This window comes from Phoenix dactylifera, chromosome 3 (assembly GCF_051530095.1).
Source record: "Phoenix dactylifera cultivar Ajwa chromosome 3, Ajwa_hap1_PhDact_Kaust_v1.1, whole genome shotgun sequence".
Taxonomy (NCBI): domain Eukaryota; kingdom Viridiplantae; phylum Streptophyta; class Magnoliopsida; order Arecales; family Arecaceae; genus Phoenix; species Phoenix dactylifera.
Genome location: NC_143192.1, coordinates 50,715,266 through 50,734,185, shown reverse-complemented (window position 1 = coordinate 50,734,185; position 18,920 = coordinate 50,715,266). Strand labels below are relative to the sequence as shown.

General features: G+C 41.2%; 3 protein-coding genes across 9 annotated transcripts; 1 reads left to right on the top strand and 2 right to left on the bottom strand.

Moving 5' to 3' along the window:
- The first annotated feature begins 776 nt into the window (after window positions 1-776).
- Window positions 777-11,552, top strand: LOC103714560 (inactive poly [ADP-ribose] polymerase RCD1-like). Of its 7 annotated transcripts, none has more exons than XR_015976627.2 (9): window positions 777-937; window positions 5,795-7,063; window positions 7,264-7,505; window positions 7,606-7,682; window positions 8,078-8,257; window positions 8,342-8,437; window positions 10,324-10,392; window positions 11,179-11,248; window positions 11,354-11,552. XR_015976627.2 is itself a non-coding variant. In XM_008801848.6 (8 exons), the coding sequence occupies exons 2-7, from the start codon at window positions 5,946-5,948 to the stop codon at window positions 11,242-11,244; spliced, it is 1,779 nt and encodes a 592-aa protein (XP_008800070.2). In that variant the 5' UTR covers window positions 777-937; window positions 5,795-5,945; the 3' UTR covers window positions 11,245-11,248; window positions 11,354-11,552. The 7 variants fall into 7 exon arrangements, 5 of the variants coding, with proteins under 5 accessions (XP_008800070.2, XP_088575046.1, XP_088575045.1 ...); XR_015976628.2 differs by having other exon boundaries at window positions 793-984; XM_008801848.6 differs by lacking the exon at window positions 10,324-10,392.
- A 2,538-nt stretch (window positions 11,553-14,090) lies between these two features.
- Window positions 14,091-15,223, bottom strand: LOC103714563 (senescence-specific cysteine protease SAG39-like). Its single transcript, XM_039115362.2, has 2 exons — window positions 14,788-15,223; window positions 14,091-14,683 (listed from the first exon to the last, which is right to left on the bottom strand). The coding sequence occupies exons 1-2, from the start codon at window positions 15,221-15,223 to the stop codon at window positions 14,091-14,093; spliced, it is 1,029 nt and encodes a 342-aa protein (XP_038971290.2).
- Window positions 15,224-17,123: 1,900 nt separating this feature from the next.
- On the bottom strand, window positions 17,124-18,444 carry LOC103700470 (senescence-specific cysteine protease SAG39-like). Its single transcript, XM_039115356.2, has 2 exons — window positions 17,928-18,444; window positions 17,124-17,823 (listed from the first exon to the last, which is right to left on the bottom strand). Exons 1-2 carry the CDS (start codon window positions 18,361-18,363, stop codon window positions 17,231-17,233), a joined length of 1,029 nt encoding a protein of 342 aa, XP_038971284.2. The 5' UTR covers window positions 18,364-18,444; the 3' UTR covers window positions 17,124-17,230.
- Between the last annotated feature and the right edge of the window lie 476 nt (window positions 18,445-18,920).

Here is an 18,920-nt window from a genome sequence, read left to right as displayed (position 1 = left end):
ACAATTTTGGAAGAAATTTGGCTAAAATATCTCAAAATCGTAAATTATTCTCTACGACATATTACAGATCTATGAAATGGATCTATAATATAATATAGATCCATATCAACATATCTTCTACTTAACTTGCTACTGAAGTAACATGAGACTTAGGATAGGTTTCTCCCTTCATTTTTTTATTTTTTTATTATAAAAATTCTTTCTTCCTTGAGGTCAGAAAAGAAGGCAAGGCTGTCCTAAACTTTAACGTTGCCCAAAATTATTTACAAACTCACTTACCTATAAAAAAAAGAAAATTACTATCTATCATGTATGCGATGTATGTTAAGGTACCATACCAAACAAAGATACCACAACTATTTCACGGTTGATTGGAGATGAAATCACCGTCAAAACGATACTCCCTGATCAACCGATCACCGTCCAATTATTGCTCCTGTGCTCAAATCCATTTCCGTCATTCTATAAACCGTTTGCGTCCTCTCTATTTCCTGTGGGTCAACCCCGTGGAAGTCAAAAGCGAACCGACTCTAGAATCTCAAGGAAACCCCCAAACAAACCGTCAAGCTTCTCACGGCGATGCCCACCTCCGCTCGCCACGTGTAGCTCTCATCCACCCAGTCGACGCCCGTACACCGACAACTCAAATCAACGGCCAGATCTCGATCACGATTAATCCCACCCCTTAGAGCCCGAGACCCAGCCGTCCGATGTTTCCTGTCCGCGTTACTGCATTATTTGCTTTTAGCGCAAGAAAGAGAGCGTAACGGCGGCGGCACTCCGCTATTTCTACCTCTCTCGCCGTCATCTACCCGCTCTTCTTCTCGTTCTCGGAAATCGAGGGTCCGAAACCTCCGACCCCGACCACAGAGAATAGAGAGAGAGATAGAGCCCTTCTCGCGGAGATGAAGTATTTAACAATTGCTTGCAACCCGAGGTATTGATTCTTCGATATCTAGCTCTCCTTCCCTCTCTCAATTCAAGGTTCGCTCCCTTTTTCCCTATCTCGTAAAGATCTATTTTTTGCGATGAAGTTCTTCTTGAATCGGATCGGTGTCTATTTGGCTTTGATCTGTGTCTTCCTGTTTGAGATCTTTGGAGCTAGATTTCTTAATTCCGTTATTGTTCCACGATTGCTGGGTTCTGGCCTTCTAGGCTAGGGTTTTGGTCTCAGGTTCTTTATTCGTGAAGGAAAGTTGCGATCTTGGAATGATATGGGCGGAATCGAGGGATCGATCGGTATTAGATGGTGTTCGATGTGTGATCTGGTTGCGTCGTGACGGACAGTGTGCGGGTACGGGTCGGCTGCATTGCATGTTTGATTTCATGGGATTTTGAATGGGAATTCCGTTGGAGACACGAGGTTCATGGGGGTTAATCGTGTTCCCTTGGGGAATTTCTTGAATCTTGTGGCGAGTCCTTTCTTTTCGTCGCTATAGTTGATTCTAGTAATAGTAGTACCGTGGGTTGCAGACGTGCATGAGGAAGGAAGAGAAAGATGGAAACTAAATATGTGTCTTGCTATCAAAATATCATGGGTTTTAAGAAATAGTTTTGCCTTGATGTATGTAGAGAAAGGTGTGAGTCTCGCTATGTGGGTTGTTGTTTGTAGTCAAATATGGTTTTTAGGGTTAAGAAATGTCCATGAGTAGAATATGTGCATTCTTATAATGGAACATGGTTTTTAAGGCAAACGATGTCCACTCTTTCTGTTCCTATTGCTAATTTAATTGTAGTTACCATATTATTTTGGCTGACAAGTGTGATATCTGGTTGCTATTTTTGATGTTTTTGTTATTAAATAGTGCATTCATCGTGGCTACATTGTTTTAGCTCCCATTTATGGTCTTTAGTAGCCATTTTATTTGAGTCATCGAAGGCTTAGAAGGCATCACTGGATGTTCTATCAGAGAGAATTTTTTAATGGCATTCTGTTGCAGAAAGGGGCTTCTTTTAAGGAACGCTAACATCTCGAAAATCCAATGTGGCAACCATGGAGATATGGGAAAGGACCAGTTTATCGACTGGGACAAAATTTTTTGATGTTGTTCCAGTAAATATCATATGTATGTAAAGGTATGATAAGGCTATACGACAATAACACAACTTCTCTTGCTTTGGGTTATGTGGTTGCTCCATATGGAGCAAAACACAGGAAAGGTCACAAAGTCCTTGTAAAGGACAAAGCGGGCTGGTTAACTTTTACCAATCACGACGTATTAATAACATTGGCAACATGTGTATTAACATTTGGCCACTAGAATAGTGAGACATGGCAAGTTTAGAATTAAAGAGCATGCTTGTCTTGTTGGAAGATTTTTGATTCTAGACTTGGCATTTCGTTGCTATTTTAGATGTTATAGTTAATGCAATATTGTTGGGGATTGGGCGAGTCGCATTCGGGGAACTAGTGGTCTCCAAAGAGCAAATCGTTTCAGAGCTAGCACGAGTTTATCTTGTTCGGTGAAGAAATGAACCAAACTAAGGCTAGGCTTAGCTTGGTCGAGATTGGCTCAAATTGGCTCAAAATACATACATACATTGGCAACATGTGTATATTTGGCCGCTAGAGTAGTGAGATATGGCAAGTTTAGAATTAAAGAGCATGCTTGTCTTGTTGAAAGATTTTGAGTCTAGACCTGGCATTTGGTTGCCATTTTAGATGTTATCATTAATGCAATATTGTTTGGAATTGGTGAGTGGCACTAGGGAGACTAGTGGCCTCAAACGAGCAAATTGTTTCAGAGCTAGCATGAGTTTATCGTGCTCAGTCAAGAAATGAGCCAAACTAGAGCTAGGCTTAGTTTGCTCTGTTATTTTAATTATCTTGTATAAATATTTTTATAATTATTTATTATAAACTAGTATAGATTATATAAAACAGAAATATAGAATCTATTCCAACTATATATCAAAATATAATTGGAGTACTTTTTTAAACCATAGAATTTTAAGGCTCAAATGATTTTAAACTCTCACTAGATCTCTTAAACAAGCCATTCATGAACAACTCGATATTGGCCTGAAATTAAATGAGCAAGCTTGAGCTTGGCTCAATTATTAAACAAACGAAGCTAGAGCAAGGCTTGGCTTGGCTCATTTTCAGCTTGTTTCCACCCCTAAGTGGAAGTTTACAAATACCTGTTGGAAAGATGGAATAACTGAACTTTAAAAAGTTGATTTATTACTTGGAGTGGTAGCCAGTTGGCATGGCTATCCCCGAGCATCCACTAAATTAGTGAGATATGACAACCTTAGTTAGCAAGCGTCTGTTCGCTCAAAAGTTTTCAAGTGTGGAGTTGGTAGTTTTGCGAGGTTTCATGTCATCATTTATACCACTGTCAGATCACATGCATGACGTCACTCTTTGCTACTACAAACTTTGGAAGATTGGTATCCTTGATCATGTTGCTCCATATTCAAAAACCACAGCAAGGAAGATGCATCGTCAACTTATTACATAACCTAATCTTATGATTTACATCTGTCATTTCATTCATTGGAGCAACATCAAATATTTGTTGTAGCTGACATGCTAATGCTATCCATGCGTCCCTTTTTGCACTGTTGGAATTTAAGTACCTTTCTTTTCCTTAAAGTTGCTAGATAGATGCATATAATTGAACTATATGCTAAGGTTTTAATGGAGTTAAATAGCTGGGTTTCCACTAGACTTGTGAGACATGGCATGCTTGGGGATGAAGTATATGTTAGTCCCCTTGCTTTTGACTAGCCAATGATCTGAGATAAACTTGGTTGCGTATCCAGTTGTTTAGCCATATCCTATATGAATATACCATGTTCTTGGTTTAAAGAATCTATATATCCTTAGACTAGCTGTGGCCCTATTTGATACATTGGAGTACTGACATGTCTGTGTTCAGCACTATACATGCCGTATGCTTTGTGTACATACCCATTTAGATCTCTAGTTAAAATTTCTTCGGTATATGTTGAGAAAATCATTCAGGCACTTGGCAGACATGTCTTGCTGTTAATTATAAATTTATGTGACCTTATTTCTAATTGCATCCTGAATCTTTAACATGAATAACAATATTTTGAACCTTGTAATTCCATTTTCTTTCTTGATAAATATGGAAGAGATGTTCCGATTGATACCAGTTTCAAAGAATTTTAATAAACTAAACAAAAATTAATACTTATCATATGTAATATAATTGAGTATTCAGTTGTGATATTCAGCTTCATCTGTATCATATGCTTTTCTCCCCCAAGTTTTTCCTTATGGGCCTGTTTGTTTTGTCTCATCATGGTATTTCCTACTCTCATATTTATATTTCATTTTGATCTTCATACGTGTCATTTGTTTTTTTTATAGAAGTATATTTGTGTTCATCGTCTACTCATGGCAGCAGGATTCATGAACGATGTCAATATTTATTGTCCTGATTTATCTATGGAAACAAATCATGCCTGATCAAATACGTGCAATATAATTCTTGAATTGTTTCCTTAGGTGTCATTTTCTATATGGAAAAAGTGTAACAGTATCAGAGCGACAAGTCTTAATTTATGCAGAGCTATTTATCATCACCCTTTTGCATCCTATTTGTTTGTGGTTTATTACATTTAACTTGCAATAGCGTTTCATGGTTTTAACTGGCAATGTTTTGGAATGCCGTCCTCAAATGGTTTGGTAGCAAAATTTGGGAATACAGTCTTCATCTCTTAGGAAAGTGTTTGGAACTTTCTGCATTGTTTCTGTCTTATCTTTCCCTCCCTTTCTCACTTTTTTGGACATGTCTATATGGCTATGATGTCATTAGGATTAGATATTGTCTGAAATTAACGTAATTGAAAGGGTCTGTTTTTGGCAATTAAAATGGTGATGGCAATAGAATTTTGAAAGTGGTTGATTTTCCTTCTGTTTTTGGTGAGGGTCAAATCCTTTGTTGGGGAAAATCCTCATGCTTTTTTCCTTCTTCTAGTTGGTGTCCTTGAAATACTGGGCATGCATGCAACCTAATTTTAGTGGGGTAGCAATTTTCTTTCCTAATAGGAACACTTCAACTGTCCCTAAAATATCTGCAATTTAATATATCAACTTTGTTGAACTGGACCGAGCCTTAAACATGGCTAAGATGGGCCTCTATTGTTGCTTTATCTGAATCAGTGTGTTTTCACCTTTCAGTTTGCAAGATTAGCACTAGAAGTCTTGTTATTATATGTTACTTTGGTGGAAAAACTAAAGAATAATTCAAGATAAAACTGGAGTACATTTTGAATTTTTCCTTCGACAGAGGAGCAGATACAGGCAAGACACTTATAACATATTCCTTCTTACCAGTTTGCTTTTATTACTGTCTCTTCTGGATCTCTACCTCTCTGAACATTTGCGATGTTTACTTGATGTAAATTCTAATAATGCATAGTTCATGGAACAGTCTAACTTCATTATATTGCCAAATTATGATGCTTACCATCTGATAGAACATCAAAGTTTAGGTGCTGTTGTCTGATGTTTCATCACTAGTTGGTTGTGTATTTCACCATTTCATCATTTTATCTCTTTGTTATTGTTGTTTTTTTTGTCTATTCTGCACTTCTTCCTTATACAGTTAAATCAGGACATAGTAAGCAGCACAATGTATCAATTATTTTTAGAAGGGTTCAATTTTATATAATTAAATATATTTTTTTATTTTATTTGTTTTTATAAAGTTTCAATTTTATGCAGTTAAAAATGTTTTTTTTTTCAGTTTTCATTTTTTTTGTCTGAGTTTATTTCTTCTGAATTAATAGATGCTGAATGCTGTGCTTATTTTTCCAGAGTCACCTTGCTCACTGTCTTCTCTGCAATGAGCATTACCTGGCTGTACCCTTTTGAGAAGTTGTAAATTACTGCAAATAAGCAGGATTCGTGGAAACAAGTCTGTTGAAAAGAATTACTCAGTGGTTGCTGTTCACTTTGGTGAAGAAAAATGGAAGCGAGGAACGAAAAGGTGTTGGATAAAGGTGGAAGAATTTTAGGCGATCTAAAGAGGAAGCGAGATTCTGCTGCATATTTAACTGATTCTGGCCATGCTTTGGTATCGCACCCGCCTATTACAGATCAATCCTGCGGCAGGTGCTGTAATGTGAGAGAGTGTAAATCTGTCTTCAGCTGTCGTTCGGCGACACAGGTTTGTCAAAAGTATCACAACTTTATGAGGAGTGGGTTGCCACAGCGTGTGCTGTCTCACCAGGATGGTGAATGGAAAGATTTTCCTGAGAATATCATCAGTTCAGTTTGTGAAGATTTCCGGTTAAAGAGGGCAATTACTGAAACAGCGTTTCAGGACCAGCAAATATTGTTGGACTTTGTGCACATGGTTTGTGTAGACTTGAAAACAGGCCTTCAGAAGCCTGTTGCTTGGATTGATGAACATGGTAAATGCTTTTTTCCAGAATTGCATTCTGAATTTTATGCATCAAATGGATGCCATCATTCTAGCAAAGGGAAACATGTCCATATGAGTTGTGAGCCAAATGGGAGACATGAACCACTTGCGCGTAGTGAGATTTCTGTGAGTGCAGCTGAAAGCTCAAACTCAGGACCTGATGATGAGGTAATGTCTAACGTGAAGAGGGTTAAGAGTGAAAGGAATTTTGCCAGTAACCAGAATATGTATGCCGAGGTCAATGAAACAGTTGCAGAAAATGAGCTGTATTCTTTTGTCCCTCGAAATGTCTCTGGTCTTGAAACTTCTCAGGGAAAGTTGGTCAAACCTGTTGGTGCTCCTCGTGTCAAAAATGCTGTACAACATATGTTACTCCAGGGATTGGGCCCCTTCATTGATGCACAGGACATTGTTGGTATCTTTAGAGCCCCTTTCAAAGATAATTCAGGGCAGATTCCCTATAATCTTTTCCTAAAGCAGGTTGAGATAACTAAGAACTTCCGTGGCAATGCAAATCTCCGTTATGCCTGGCTTGCTTCTTCCAGGGATGCCGTAGAAGACATGATGTTGCAGGGTGTTATGAGGATAAAGAAGCCTGTGCATGGACCTGTGTATGGCATTGGCACTCATCTTGCACCTGCGAATTGCTCCAATATCTGGTGAGGTTTTATTTTATCTTCTATTTTGGCTTTCTTTGTAGGCTATTTGAATATCTTTCAATTTTTGGTATGGCTAGAACTGTCAACATCCATAATTTTAACCTCCTAGTTTCCACTATATTATTAGTGATGTTACTTGATTGTTTGTGCTGATATACTTTTTCAAGAAATATGCCTCACTTACAGATTACTATCCACAGTGCTAGTTATTCTGATGTGGACGAAAATGGTGTTGTTCATATGATGTTATGCCGTGTAATAATGGGAAATGTGGAAGTCATTCACCCTGGATCAAAACAGTCTCAGCCCAGTAATGAAAATTTTGATAGCGGCGTGGACGATCTTCAAAAGCCAAAACATTATGTTATATGGGATATGCATGTGAGTACTCACATCTATCCAGAATATATCGTGACTTTTAAAATGTCTTCCAGAGCCAGAGGTGATTTTCCTTGGAATTCTCTGTCAATTAGTGGATTCATTCATGTTTGTTTACTTACAATTAAAATTCTGAAAAGCTGTTCCTTTTGATATTGTTGCAGAACATTTGGTTGGTAAAGAAAGTGTATCTAACACATCTGCAGTCACAAATCCTAGTTCGTCTCATAGCCTATTTCAGGTGCGTCCATATATTGTTATTTACATTAATGTGAGTGGATCCACATGACATGGAAATGTAGCACTGTAATTCATTTTGAACTGGTAAAACATTCCATTTATATTAGTATATCTAAGTCAGTTGATTCATATAAGCAATCAGGTTACCTATGCTTAGTGATAGATTTATCATTGATTATGTGGTTGCAATGCAAATGAAAGTTCATCTTATAAGGTATTCCATATGTATGCACAAATAGCTGAAAAATATCAGGAAAAGGAAGTTCAACTGTTTATTATCCTATTTCTTTGAGTGATCTTCAAATCCCCATAATCATAATTGCAAACCATGTTGCACTCTGCAACCTGAAATAATTAAAATTTGTGATTGATTTTATTCTGTTTTGTGATTTTCAGGATAGGAATCCTCAGCCACCTCCAGCTTTGAGAGATCAATCTGAAGCGCCGATCTTTGGTAGAGCTCCAAGAACTCCCACATCACCCTGGATGCCTTTTTCAATGCTATTTGCTGCAATTTCAACTAAAGTGTCTCCACAAGATATGGACTCGGTTAATACTCACTATGAAGAATTCAAGGTCTTAAATTTCTATCAATAAACTGCCTTTTTTTTCATGGTGCTTTGACATCTTCAATAACATATATTTCTTTCTTTGTACCAGAAAAGAAAGATAAGCAGGATTGACCTGGTTAAAAAGTTGAGGCATATAATTGGTGACAAACTGTTGATATCAACAATAATGAGACTTCAGCACAAGGTGAGTTTCTCAGTTGATGTTGTGGCCAATGATCATGAGTTCTTATCAGATAGGAAGGTCTTTCTTGAACTTGAGATCTCAGTGTAGCAGACTTAAAGCTTGCCTGGCAAGCTTCTCGGCAGTTAATGCTAAATTAAACTCTGATGAAGTGGTGACTGGAGCTTAGTTTGTAGTGGCAGTCGTGGACTTTCCCATGCCTTTCTTAGTTGTCTAGTTATAAGGGTTTTTGACATGTTAGTCCTCTTTTTCCAACCCAATCCCAAAATGGTCCCTTTTTTCTAAGAATGCATGTAGCACCTTTTTTTTTGGATTATTAGTAAAAATAGTCCTTATACCTCAAGTAATGATTGATTTGGTTGATTGTCATCCATTTGGCAATGAATGCAGTCTCTAATTTTTTTTTAATTAAAATACACACTCTTTAAAGAAAAGAAGAGAAGCAAATGAATCGTTCATGTAAGTAATTTGTGATATAATAATAGGAAAACTGAAGCATGATCATTGTTTAATAGATGACAATCAATCAAAACTGATAATTAGTTGAATAAGAGGGAATATTTTGTCCTAATAATCAAAAAACAGGTGCTACATGTATTCTGAGAAAAAATTGGAACTGTTTTGGGATTGGGTTGGAAAAAGAGGGCTGCCCATGTCAGACTCCCTTATCATAAATGATTATGGGCTAGACAAGGCTAAGATGGGTAGCTTTATGGATCAAATATCGCCCTGTTGGGGTCATTGTCTGGTTGGTTTGAATTCTAAGCATGTGATAGTTGCCATGGGTGGGGCCTAATGTTGACCTAATAGACTTAGTTGTCCTTTTAGTGCTTGGTATCTTGTTCAATGGACATGTTTTGATCTTCAGTGTGTAAAATTTCTGTCAACTCTCTCTCTCTCTCTCTCTCTCTCTCTGATGTTGCTTTTAATTTTTAGAACTACATCTTTTGGAAAATATGATGGTCTGTAATAGTTACCATTTAGTGTTTGGTACATTGTAAAATAGACATGTTTTGAATTTTGTGTTGAAACTTTATGTTATATCTCTCTGTTACTGCTCTTAATTTTTAGAACTTCATTTTTGTCTGCTTTCCCACGTTTACTACTCAGCATCTTATTTGGTGGTAGGTATCTCCTTTCTTACAACTCCCAAATCTTTTAGTCCATATGCATACGCTCTCTCTCTCACACGCGCACCCGCTTAAAGCACGTCATGTCTATGCTCTCTTTCATGTGTACAGCTCATGCTTTGGTCCAATATGTCAAACAACATTTTACATGTGTTTTGATTAAGTTCATTAGGATGTTGATTATTCTTTTTATTTTAGCAGTTGTTATGTTTAAATTTTAGTAATAGAAGATTGGTTACTTGTTTTAAGTAGTAAATACATACAACTAAATAATTTTTTAAGTTTATCTCCAAGTCAATATATGACAAATCTCATTTGATTTCCAAGTTAGCTTATCCATGACCTTTTTTGCCCTTTCCCTCCAATTTTGCATCTGTGTCCAAGTTTTCAAACCATATATTTCGTGGTTTTGCTGGTGCAAGCTTAGGAATTATAGACCGATGATTTTAGTCCAGCCTAATTTTAAATGAAACTGGCTGAGCCTAATGAAAAGCTGCAAGAGCTTGAGAGTGCAAAGGAAAATCCTAAAGGGTCCAGCTTGAGTCAGTTTGAACTCGTCTCAAGATTTATGCCTGAGCTGAGCCAGGTTAAGCTTTTTTTTTTAATAGTCTTTTAGAGTTTGTTTTAGACTTGCGCATGACTTTTTCTTTGTATAAAATATTTATAGCAGGATGACAGAGTCATTATGAGCTGTTACAACTTATCCTATGTTGATGTATTCAAAATTTTACCATGCAGCATTAACGACTTGAATGGCAGGTTTGCTTGGATGCCTTGAGAATATGTTGGTCAAAAGTTGTATATTCCCATGCACCATGATGCTGGCTGGTTAGTCTGATGATTTTAGTTAGTCATCTTGAATCCGGTTTGGCATAGACTTAATATGGGACGGAATCTAAGCTAACTGGCTGACGCGTATACCTTCGACGACATTGCGCAAACCAGTGTCTCTATTGTGTCTTTGTTAGCCCTCCTTCCAAACAAGTATTGTCTTTAAGCATTCCAGTTATGCCAGCTGGTAGGGCTTGATTACATAGAAAACCGTCTTTATTGCCTTCCACTCTTTCCTAATTGGTTATGTTGAAGTGTCAGGTTATCCATGTAGCAAGTTGAACTATTTGTAGGTCATTCAGCGAAACAAGCTAAAGTTTGAGGTGGAATCTTTAGACTCCTTGGCAGCTGCTTTTTCTAGCCACCAGTGGCTTTCTTTCCTTGAAAGTTTCCTTGCACCATCTCTGCTTGCAACTATTTAACTCAAATCTGGTAGCGTTTAAGGTTTCATGCTGGCTATTACGTAAATTAGACCGTCCAGTGTGTGTAGGAAATGCAATAATGTGCTCTACACTGCAACATTGAGAAACTTCGTAGTGTATGTCTGTCTCTCTCTCTCTCTCTCTCTCGCTCTGTTTGTTTATAGGGTAAGTTGAAGATGGGGGAGAAGATCATCCATTTTCGCTTGTGCCCTTCTCTGTCAATTAGTTGCTGTATCGGGCTTGATTCTCCAAGTGCAACAGGACGTGCTTGGTTGGATGGAGAAATCAACATCTCAAGTTACATATCTACTTATGCAGGCATTATTGATTATAACTTGTAAATATTTGCTTTACTTTGCAGTTACCACCAATGGCGAGACGTGAACCACCAAGATCCTGGGCTGGGAGGCTACAAATTAAGCCTTGATCCGGTAAAAGCATCTCTACTTCCAATAAATACGGTAGTTGGCTGATGTAACTTGGGCTATTTCATGTAGGGCTTAGGTTTGCATGTTCGTATTGTTGGTTCATGACAGGAAAGAAAAACTAGGCTATTTAGATTGTGTTGGGAACGATGGCAGCTGTACTCCTTGTCTTTCGTCATGGTCTCTTTGTTGTTGATATCGGGCAAAGGCTTGATCTTTGTACGTTTTGCTGCGTGAAAAGTGATGTAATTAAATGCTTGGCTACCATGGTACGTTTCTTAGTGAAATCACCAAGGAGTTCTGATTCCCACCTTGATCTTTAACATTTGGCTGTCACGCCAATTCATTTACGCCCTTCTTCACGTTATGCGAGGATGTAAAACCAATCCAAAGCTGGCCGCGTATAGAAAAATTTGCTACAGGAAGGTGTAATTGTGGCAGCCCTCAGGAGAACCGGTTGCAAAAACCTACCTTCGGCGGCTGTATCTGTTGGCGAAACCACCCGACTGCCTATCTCCTTATTCTGTTCAAACAGCGGCACGATCTTTCGGTCTTAGAACGTCGACCGTAGTCTTATTGCGCCCGTCGTACTTGTAAGCCACTACCCAGCGATTCCAATTTTTTTTTTTTTTTTTAAAGGGCTGCAGCATAAGCCTCCTCTCCCTCCCTCACTCTCTCTCCTTTATGAAGATCTCTCAGAAATTGCAAAGTTTCTCTCTCTAAAATCCTTTAGAGAGAGAAGCCAGTTTAGTTATGGTATATGTATGTATATATATGTTTTGCTTTTATTAAATGTTTTTGTTAAATAGAGGAGTGTTATTACAAAAAAGAAAGAAAGGAGAAGGAACAAAGAGTGAAACAATTTTGGCACGGTGATTTTTTTCGCGTCAAAATGAATATAAGAATGTCGAACAAGAAGAGCATTAATATATGTTCAAATCCACCATATTGCTGCAAATTTATACTGCAGGTATCGGCAACATCGAAGCGGTAATACCCCCTCCCCCACCAAATATAAGCAGCACTGGCGCAGATATACGGCAAAGCTCTTCGGCTGGTGGGGTAAGATGCTTGCATGGCGATGCCGCAAAGCCTTTCCATCCTGATGTATCCTCTCTTCATAGTCCTTGACCTTGGCTGCATGGGAACGCAATTTGATCTCGTTGTTGCATGTGCCATCGGTCCCTTCTCGAGGGTAACTGGCTTCAGTCGTGAGGCCTCCATTCTTGATGATAAATTTAAAAGAATCGTCCATCTCGCCCCCATTGCAACGTCATAGCCCACGAGCTCTTCTTCTGATAACGAAATAAGCTTATATACCGGTGCTGATTTTGGCGACTCCTTCCATTGCAGCCCCCGCAGAGAATGCGCAGCAGGACCCTATTTGATGCATTGAATCACATGTCAAGTTTGCTCTCAAAACAAAAGAAAGAATTCAGTGACTTTGTGTCAGCCCAAATAGAATAGCCTTACGGCAACCGATAGGGGTAGTGCAATGTGCGTAGGAGTTAAAGGTGGACTGCGCTAATTTACTTCCCACATTGGCCTTGATCCTTGATGGGAGCGAACTGCACCCATGGTCCTCCAGTCCATCCTGACAGGAACCGCGGTTACTTTCTCACACATGAAGCTCTTCACTGCCTTCCTCGAGCTTGCTTGGGATGGCCTAAATCCAGTGTACATGGCCTTGAACTCCTCATTGGCGAGGTCTGTAAACTGGTTGATGCGTATCTTGTACTTGTGGCTCCCAGCATTGAATGATTCAACCCAGACATCCACTGCTCGTGCTCCTCCCTCATTGAACTCCTCATTGGCGAGGTCTGTAAACTGGTTGATCCGTATCTTGTACTTGTGGCTCCCAGCATTGGATGATTCAACCCAGACATCCACTGCTCGTGCTTCTCCCTCATCGATGTGTCGACAAGTGTACGAGATGCTGCATGAGAAGCCCAAATGGTGATCGGCAACAGGGCAGACCATATGTAATTGTTTATTGAGAAAGCCACTGAGCTAAATGTTGCGTGGATGGTGCAATGGGGATATCATTAAAAATACTATGTTTTACACACAACTCTGGGTTGGGTTTGGCTTATACAGAGGAGGAGGATCTGCTGAGCCTTCCCCAAAATTGAGGTGACAGAGATCAAGCCTATCATTTTTTTTTTATCTTTATCTAATTGTTGGAGCTTATCTTCAGGTAGTTGAAGAAGCTTGTTGGAGTTTATCTTCATCTAGTTGAAGAAGCTTGTTGGAGTTTATCTTCGTCTAGTTGAAGAAGCCTATCTTTTAATTAGATGCTTATTCTTTGGTTGATCTTATCACTTGTGAAGCAAATGCTATGCTTGGGAAGTTTAGAGTTTGCGCCTAGCGTTTGCTTTGAGCTACTACAACAAAAGTGGCTTAGACTCGTGGGACTTTCTGCGATGCTGCTTGTGTTGGGGCCATTAAGTTCGAATTAGTGAGCCAGTTACAGAGTTTGGTGTAAAATTAGCAGCCGTACTAAAATTTGTAAGGCCTCCGTATTTAATGCAGGAAGAAACTCTGAGAAGTCCACAACGACAAGAACAACGACTAGGAATCCCTAGATCCAAAGCCAATGAGCAAGCTAAGCTGCGATTTATGCTGATATGAATAGGAAGATCAGAATGAAGACTGTTGCCCAACTTATATACTACATCGACAATTATATATATATGTATCCAGACTTCCATTTTGAGGCCCAAAGGCACGTTTTTACCTTGCTGTAATTTTGAACACCGTAGGTGTCAGCAAGATTGAAGCCATGCACATAGACAAGCATAAGAAGCACACATATACATATCCATCATAAGGTGTTACATCCACCCCCTTAAGCAGTTGGGTAAGAAGCTTCCATGGCAATGCCGCAGAGCCCCTCCTTGGCATCCACGTCCCTCTCCATCCTGATGTATCCATTCTCGCCCCAAGATGAACCCCACGAGTTCTTCACCAGCCAATACTTAGTCCCATCACTCGTCTTGCCGTAACCAACAGCAGTGACACCATGATCCAATTCGGTCCCACAGTCCCCCGTGAACACGCCGCTCGAGTACAACTGGAAAGCAGAGCCGCCGGCATCGATGGCGACCGACACCGGCTGGTTCGCCACCGCCTTCAAGAGCGCCGCCTCGCTGTTGGCCGGCACGTCCTCGTAGCCGCCGATGGTGGCCGCATGGGAATGCGATTTCCCGGTGTTGCATGTGCCGTCAGTGGCCTCGTAGGGGTAATTGGCTTCGGTCGTGAGGCCTCCATTCTTGATGATGAATTTGAAAGCATCGTCCATGAGACCCCCACCGCATCCTTGATCCTCGCCTTTGGTGTCGCAGTCGACGAGCTCTTGCTCCGATAGAGAGATGAGCTTCCCGGTGCTGAGTTTGGTGATTCCCTCCATCGCGGCCACAGCAGAGAAGGCCCAGCAGCATCCTGCCCGGTGCATGCATCGGATGTTGGATTATTGTTTGTAAACCAAATGGAAGACCGGCAGTAAGCATGCATTTTGTAACAGTTGAAATGAATTGGGTACTTACCGCATTGGCCTTGGTCCTTGATGGGAGTAACTGCACCCTTGGCCCTCCAGTCCATGCTGACGGGCACTGCGGTGGCGTTCTCATACTTGAAGCTCTTCGTCGCCATCCCCGAGCTCGCCTGGGAATTAGGTTTGAATCCGGTGTGCACGGCCCTGAACTCTTCATTGGTGAGGTCCGCAAACTGATTGGCCCCGAGCTTGAACTTATGGTTCCCAGCGTTGAATGATTCGATCAATTCGACGTTGGCTTGGAAAATTTTGAAGCGGCGCTCCTTCTCGGCCGCGTCTTTGTACACGCGCCCGTACAGAGCCATCCATTGCTCGTGCTTCTCCTTCATCGATACGTCGGTGAGCGTGCGGGATGATGCCGCGTGAGAAGCCCAGAGGGCGATCACTGCCAAGGCTGCCAACAGGCATTTGTTTCTTGGGAAAGCCATGGAGCTAAAGGTGAGAATGTGAGAGCTTGGTCCACTGATCAGCCCGCACTGGATATTGGGCCTGTGGGCCGACCGGAAGAGGCCAACCCAGCTCCGATGAATCGGGAGAGGAACTCTAATTGGGAGTCTCCCTCCTCTCCATTTTCGATCGCGATCGCAATCGGAAGGGATGAATCCCAAACCCAATCAAACACCAAAAGCTTGATCTACGCCTATATAAGACTCCCCATCCTTCCACTTTAAGATTCATCAAAAATTAGGGGTCGTTTGCACTCGATTTCAAGTTTTGTTTTCGAAAGTCTTCTTCCATTTTTCGCAGAAAAGGTCGTCGGAGAGCCTCGCCGGATTTAGGTACGAGCTCTCCATCTTCTCCTTTTCATTTCTTTGTGTTTTGGGCTCTTCTTCCTATAGATTTGAGCCGGTAATCACCGAATTTGTAGCTAAAACGGGGTACTCCTATTTCGGTTCTCATTCTTTTACTGCCACCGGCCACCAATTTAGCCGGAGTTGCGACCGCTTTTGGCTGCTGACGAGTGGGAGGCCGGGCCGCCATGGCTGTCCCCTTGATTTGTGGAGAAAAGGGGGGAAGGAAAGGAGAAGGGAGGACGAGCCTGCTTGTTCGTGAATAGAGGGAGAGAGGCTAGGTTTCTCTCTCTTCTCCCCTCTTCTCTCTACTCTTCTCTCTCCGCTTTCTCTCTCCTCTCTCCACTTTTTCTCTCCTCTCTCCACTTTTTCTCTTCACTTTCTCTCTCCTCTCTCCACTTTCTCTCGACTTTCTCTCTCAAATATCTCTCTACTTTTTCTCTCTTCTCTCAACTTTCTCTCTACTTTTTCTCTCTAGAATGTTCAGTAAATCTGGAGTCGGATCATGCCGACCTGATCTATGAACCCGAGTTGACTTTTAAAATGAGTTCCTGAATTGCCCTGGTGCCTGGGTCGCCTACTAGACCGATCATCCGGCCTTGTCAAGTGTCCACGAAACTCATTGATGACGAACTATATTAAACGACCTTGGCCCTAATCGAGTTCATGTACTATGATTTATTGATCAAATTGCTCAAGCCTGACCCACCCAAAATCGTTGAACGTTCGTTCCTATTTTTTATTATTTTAATGTGATAAAAAATCGTTAAACGGAAATTAATTTTGCTTTTAATATTTTTATAGGGTTAACTAAATTGCCTAGTAAAGTTTGACGGTTTAAGACGAGGTAAGTAACCTTATACTCTTTACTAGTTTTTAAACTTATAAGTAGATCTTGCACTCTTTATTATCTTTTAAATGATCATGTCTTCCATGCATAAAGTTTGCTTGTGAAAATATCATGTTTTTTTCTAAAATTATGGATCAGCATATATGTTATGAAAATTATGCTTTAATATAAAAATTAATTTTAATATTTTAGAGGAAATATTATTCCATCAAAAAAACGTACACGTGCCTCCAGTTTTCTTATAAGCATGTGGCTGGTCTTGGCCAAGGCGAGGGCCACGACTCGTGTGACTTTCTGCGATGCTGCTTGGGTTGGGGCCATTTCGTTCGATTTAGCGAGCCAGTTTATACAGAGTTTGGTGTAAAATCAAAAGCCGTCGCATATTTTCGTATATATATCTTGCTGTTATAGGCAAAAGAGATTTCTTTTCATCGAAACAAACAAAAATTTGTAAGGCCTCCGTATTTAATGCAGGAAGAAACTCTGAGAAGTCCACAACGATAAGAACAACGACTAGGAATCCTTAGATCCAAAGCCAATGAGCAAGCTAAGCTGCGATTTATGCTGATATGAATAGGAAGATCAGAATGAAGACTGCTGTCCAACTTATATACTACATCGACAATTATATATATATATATCCAGCCTTCCATTTGGAGGTCGAAAGGCACGTTTTTATCTTGCTGTGATTTTAAAACACCGTAGGTCCAGTCAGCAAGATTGAAGCCATGCACATAGAAAAGCATAAGAAGCACGCATATACATATCCATCATCAGGTGGTACATCCACCCCCTTAAGCAGTTGGGTAAGAAGCTTCCATGGCAATGCCGCAGAGCCCCTCCTTGGCATCCACGTCCCTCTCCATCCTGATGTACCCATTCTCGCCCCAAGATGAACCCCACGAGTTCTTCACCAGCCAATACTTAGTCCCATCACTCGTCTTGTCGTAACCAACAGCAGTGACACCATGATCCAAGTCGGTCCCACAGTCCCCCGTGAACACGCCGCTCGAGTACAACTGGAAAGCAGAGCCGCCGGCATCGATGGCGACCGACACCGGCTGGTTCGCCACCGCCTTCAGGAGCGCCGCCTCGCTGTTGGCCGGCACGTCCTCGTAGCCGCCGATGGTGGCCGCATGGGAATGCGATTTCCCGGCGTTGCACGTGCCGTCAGCGGCCTCGTAGGGGTAATTGGCTTCGGTCGTGAGGCCTCCATTCTTGATGATGAATTTGAAAGCATCGTCCATGAGACCCCCACCGCATCCTTGATCCTCGCCTTTGGTGTCGCAGTCGACGAGCTCTTGCTCCGATAGAGAGATGAGCTTCCCGGTGCTGAGTTTGGTGATTCCCTCCATCGCGGCCACAGCAGAGAAGGCCCAGCAGCATCCTGGCCGGTGCATGCATCGGATGTTGGATTATTGTTTGTAAACCAAATGGAAGACCGGCAGTAAGCATGCATTTTGTAACAGTTGAAATGAATTGGGTACTTACCGCATTGGCCTTGGTCCTTGATGGGAGTAACTGCACCCTTGGCCCTCCAGTCCATGCTGACGGGCACTGCGGTGGCGTTCTCATACTTGAAGCTCTTCGTCGCCATCCCCGAGCTCGCCTGGGAATTAGGTTTGAATCCGGTGTGCACGGCCCTGAACTCTTCATTGGTGAGGTCCGCAAACTGATTGGCCCCGAGCTTGAACTTATGGTTCCCAGCGTTGAATGATTCGATCAATTCGACGTTGGCTTGGAAAATTTTGAAGCGGCGCTCCTTCTCGGCCGCGTCTTTGTACACGCGCCCGTACAGAGCCATCCATTGCTCGTGCTTCTCCTTCATCGATACGTCGGTGAGCGTGCGGGATGATGCCGCGTGAGAAGCCCAGAGGGCGATCACTGCCAAGGCTGCCAACAGGCATTTGTTTCTTGGGAAAGCCATGGAGCTAAAGGTGGTGTACGTGGATGGTGGAAATGGAGTAGGCGAGGGAATTAACTCGGCTGTATATGTGTACAGAATTCTTAAGGGTGTGTTGGTTTATATAGAGGAGAAGGAGAGGGTTGTGCTTCAGGTGGAGGTGGTGGATGGGGACTTCTACGTGCCGTGACCTGTGCATTGATTTGCGTGAAGAGAATGAGAGGTTCAAATTGCAGAACATTGATTTAAAAGAAAAAAAAAAGAAGCCTAGCTAGCACGCAAACAAGGAGGTCGAGCTCGTTATCTTAATTAAAGAGGCTAATTGTTACAGAACGGCAAGCGCAAGATTTTTGTTTCGGCTGGAGAAGGCTAATTATTTTGCATTTGGAGGTGTTGGATGATCAAAGCAAATTTAGTAATGATTACACTTGAGTCAATCCACAATAAGTCGGAAAGTCCAGTTAAAGTACCATGGCAAGTGAAGATTCGCGTGAGCTGAAATATCCGTAAATGTCTTTTTTTTTTTTTTTTCTTTGGGTACAAATTAATATCTCTTAAAGTTTCAAAGTAGTCTTTTTCTC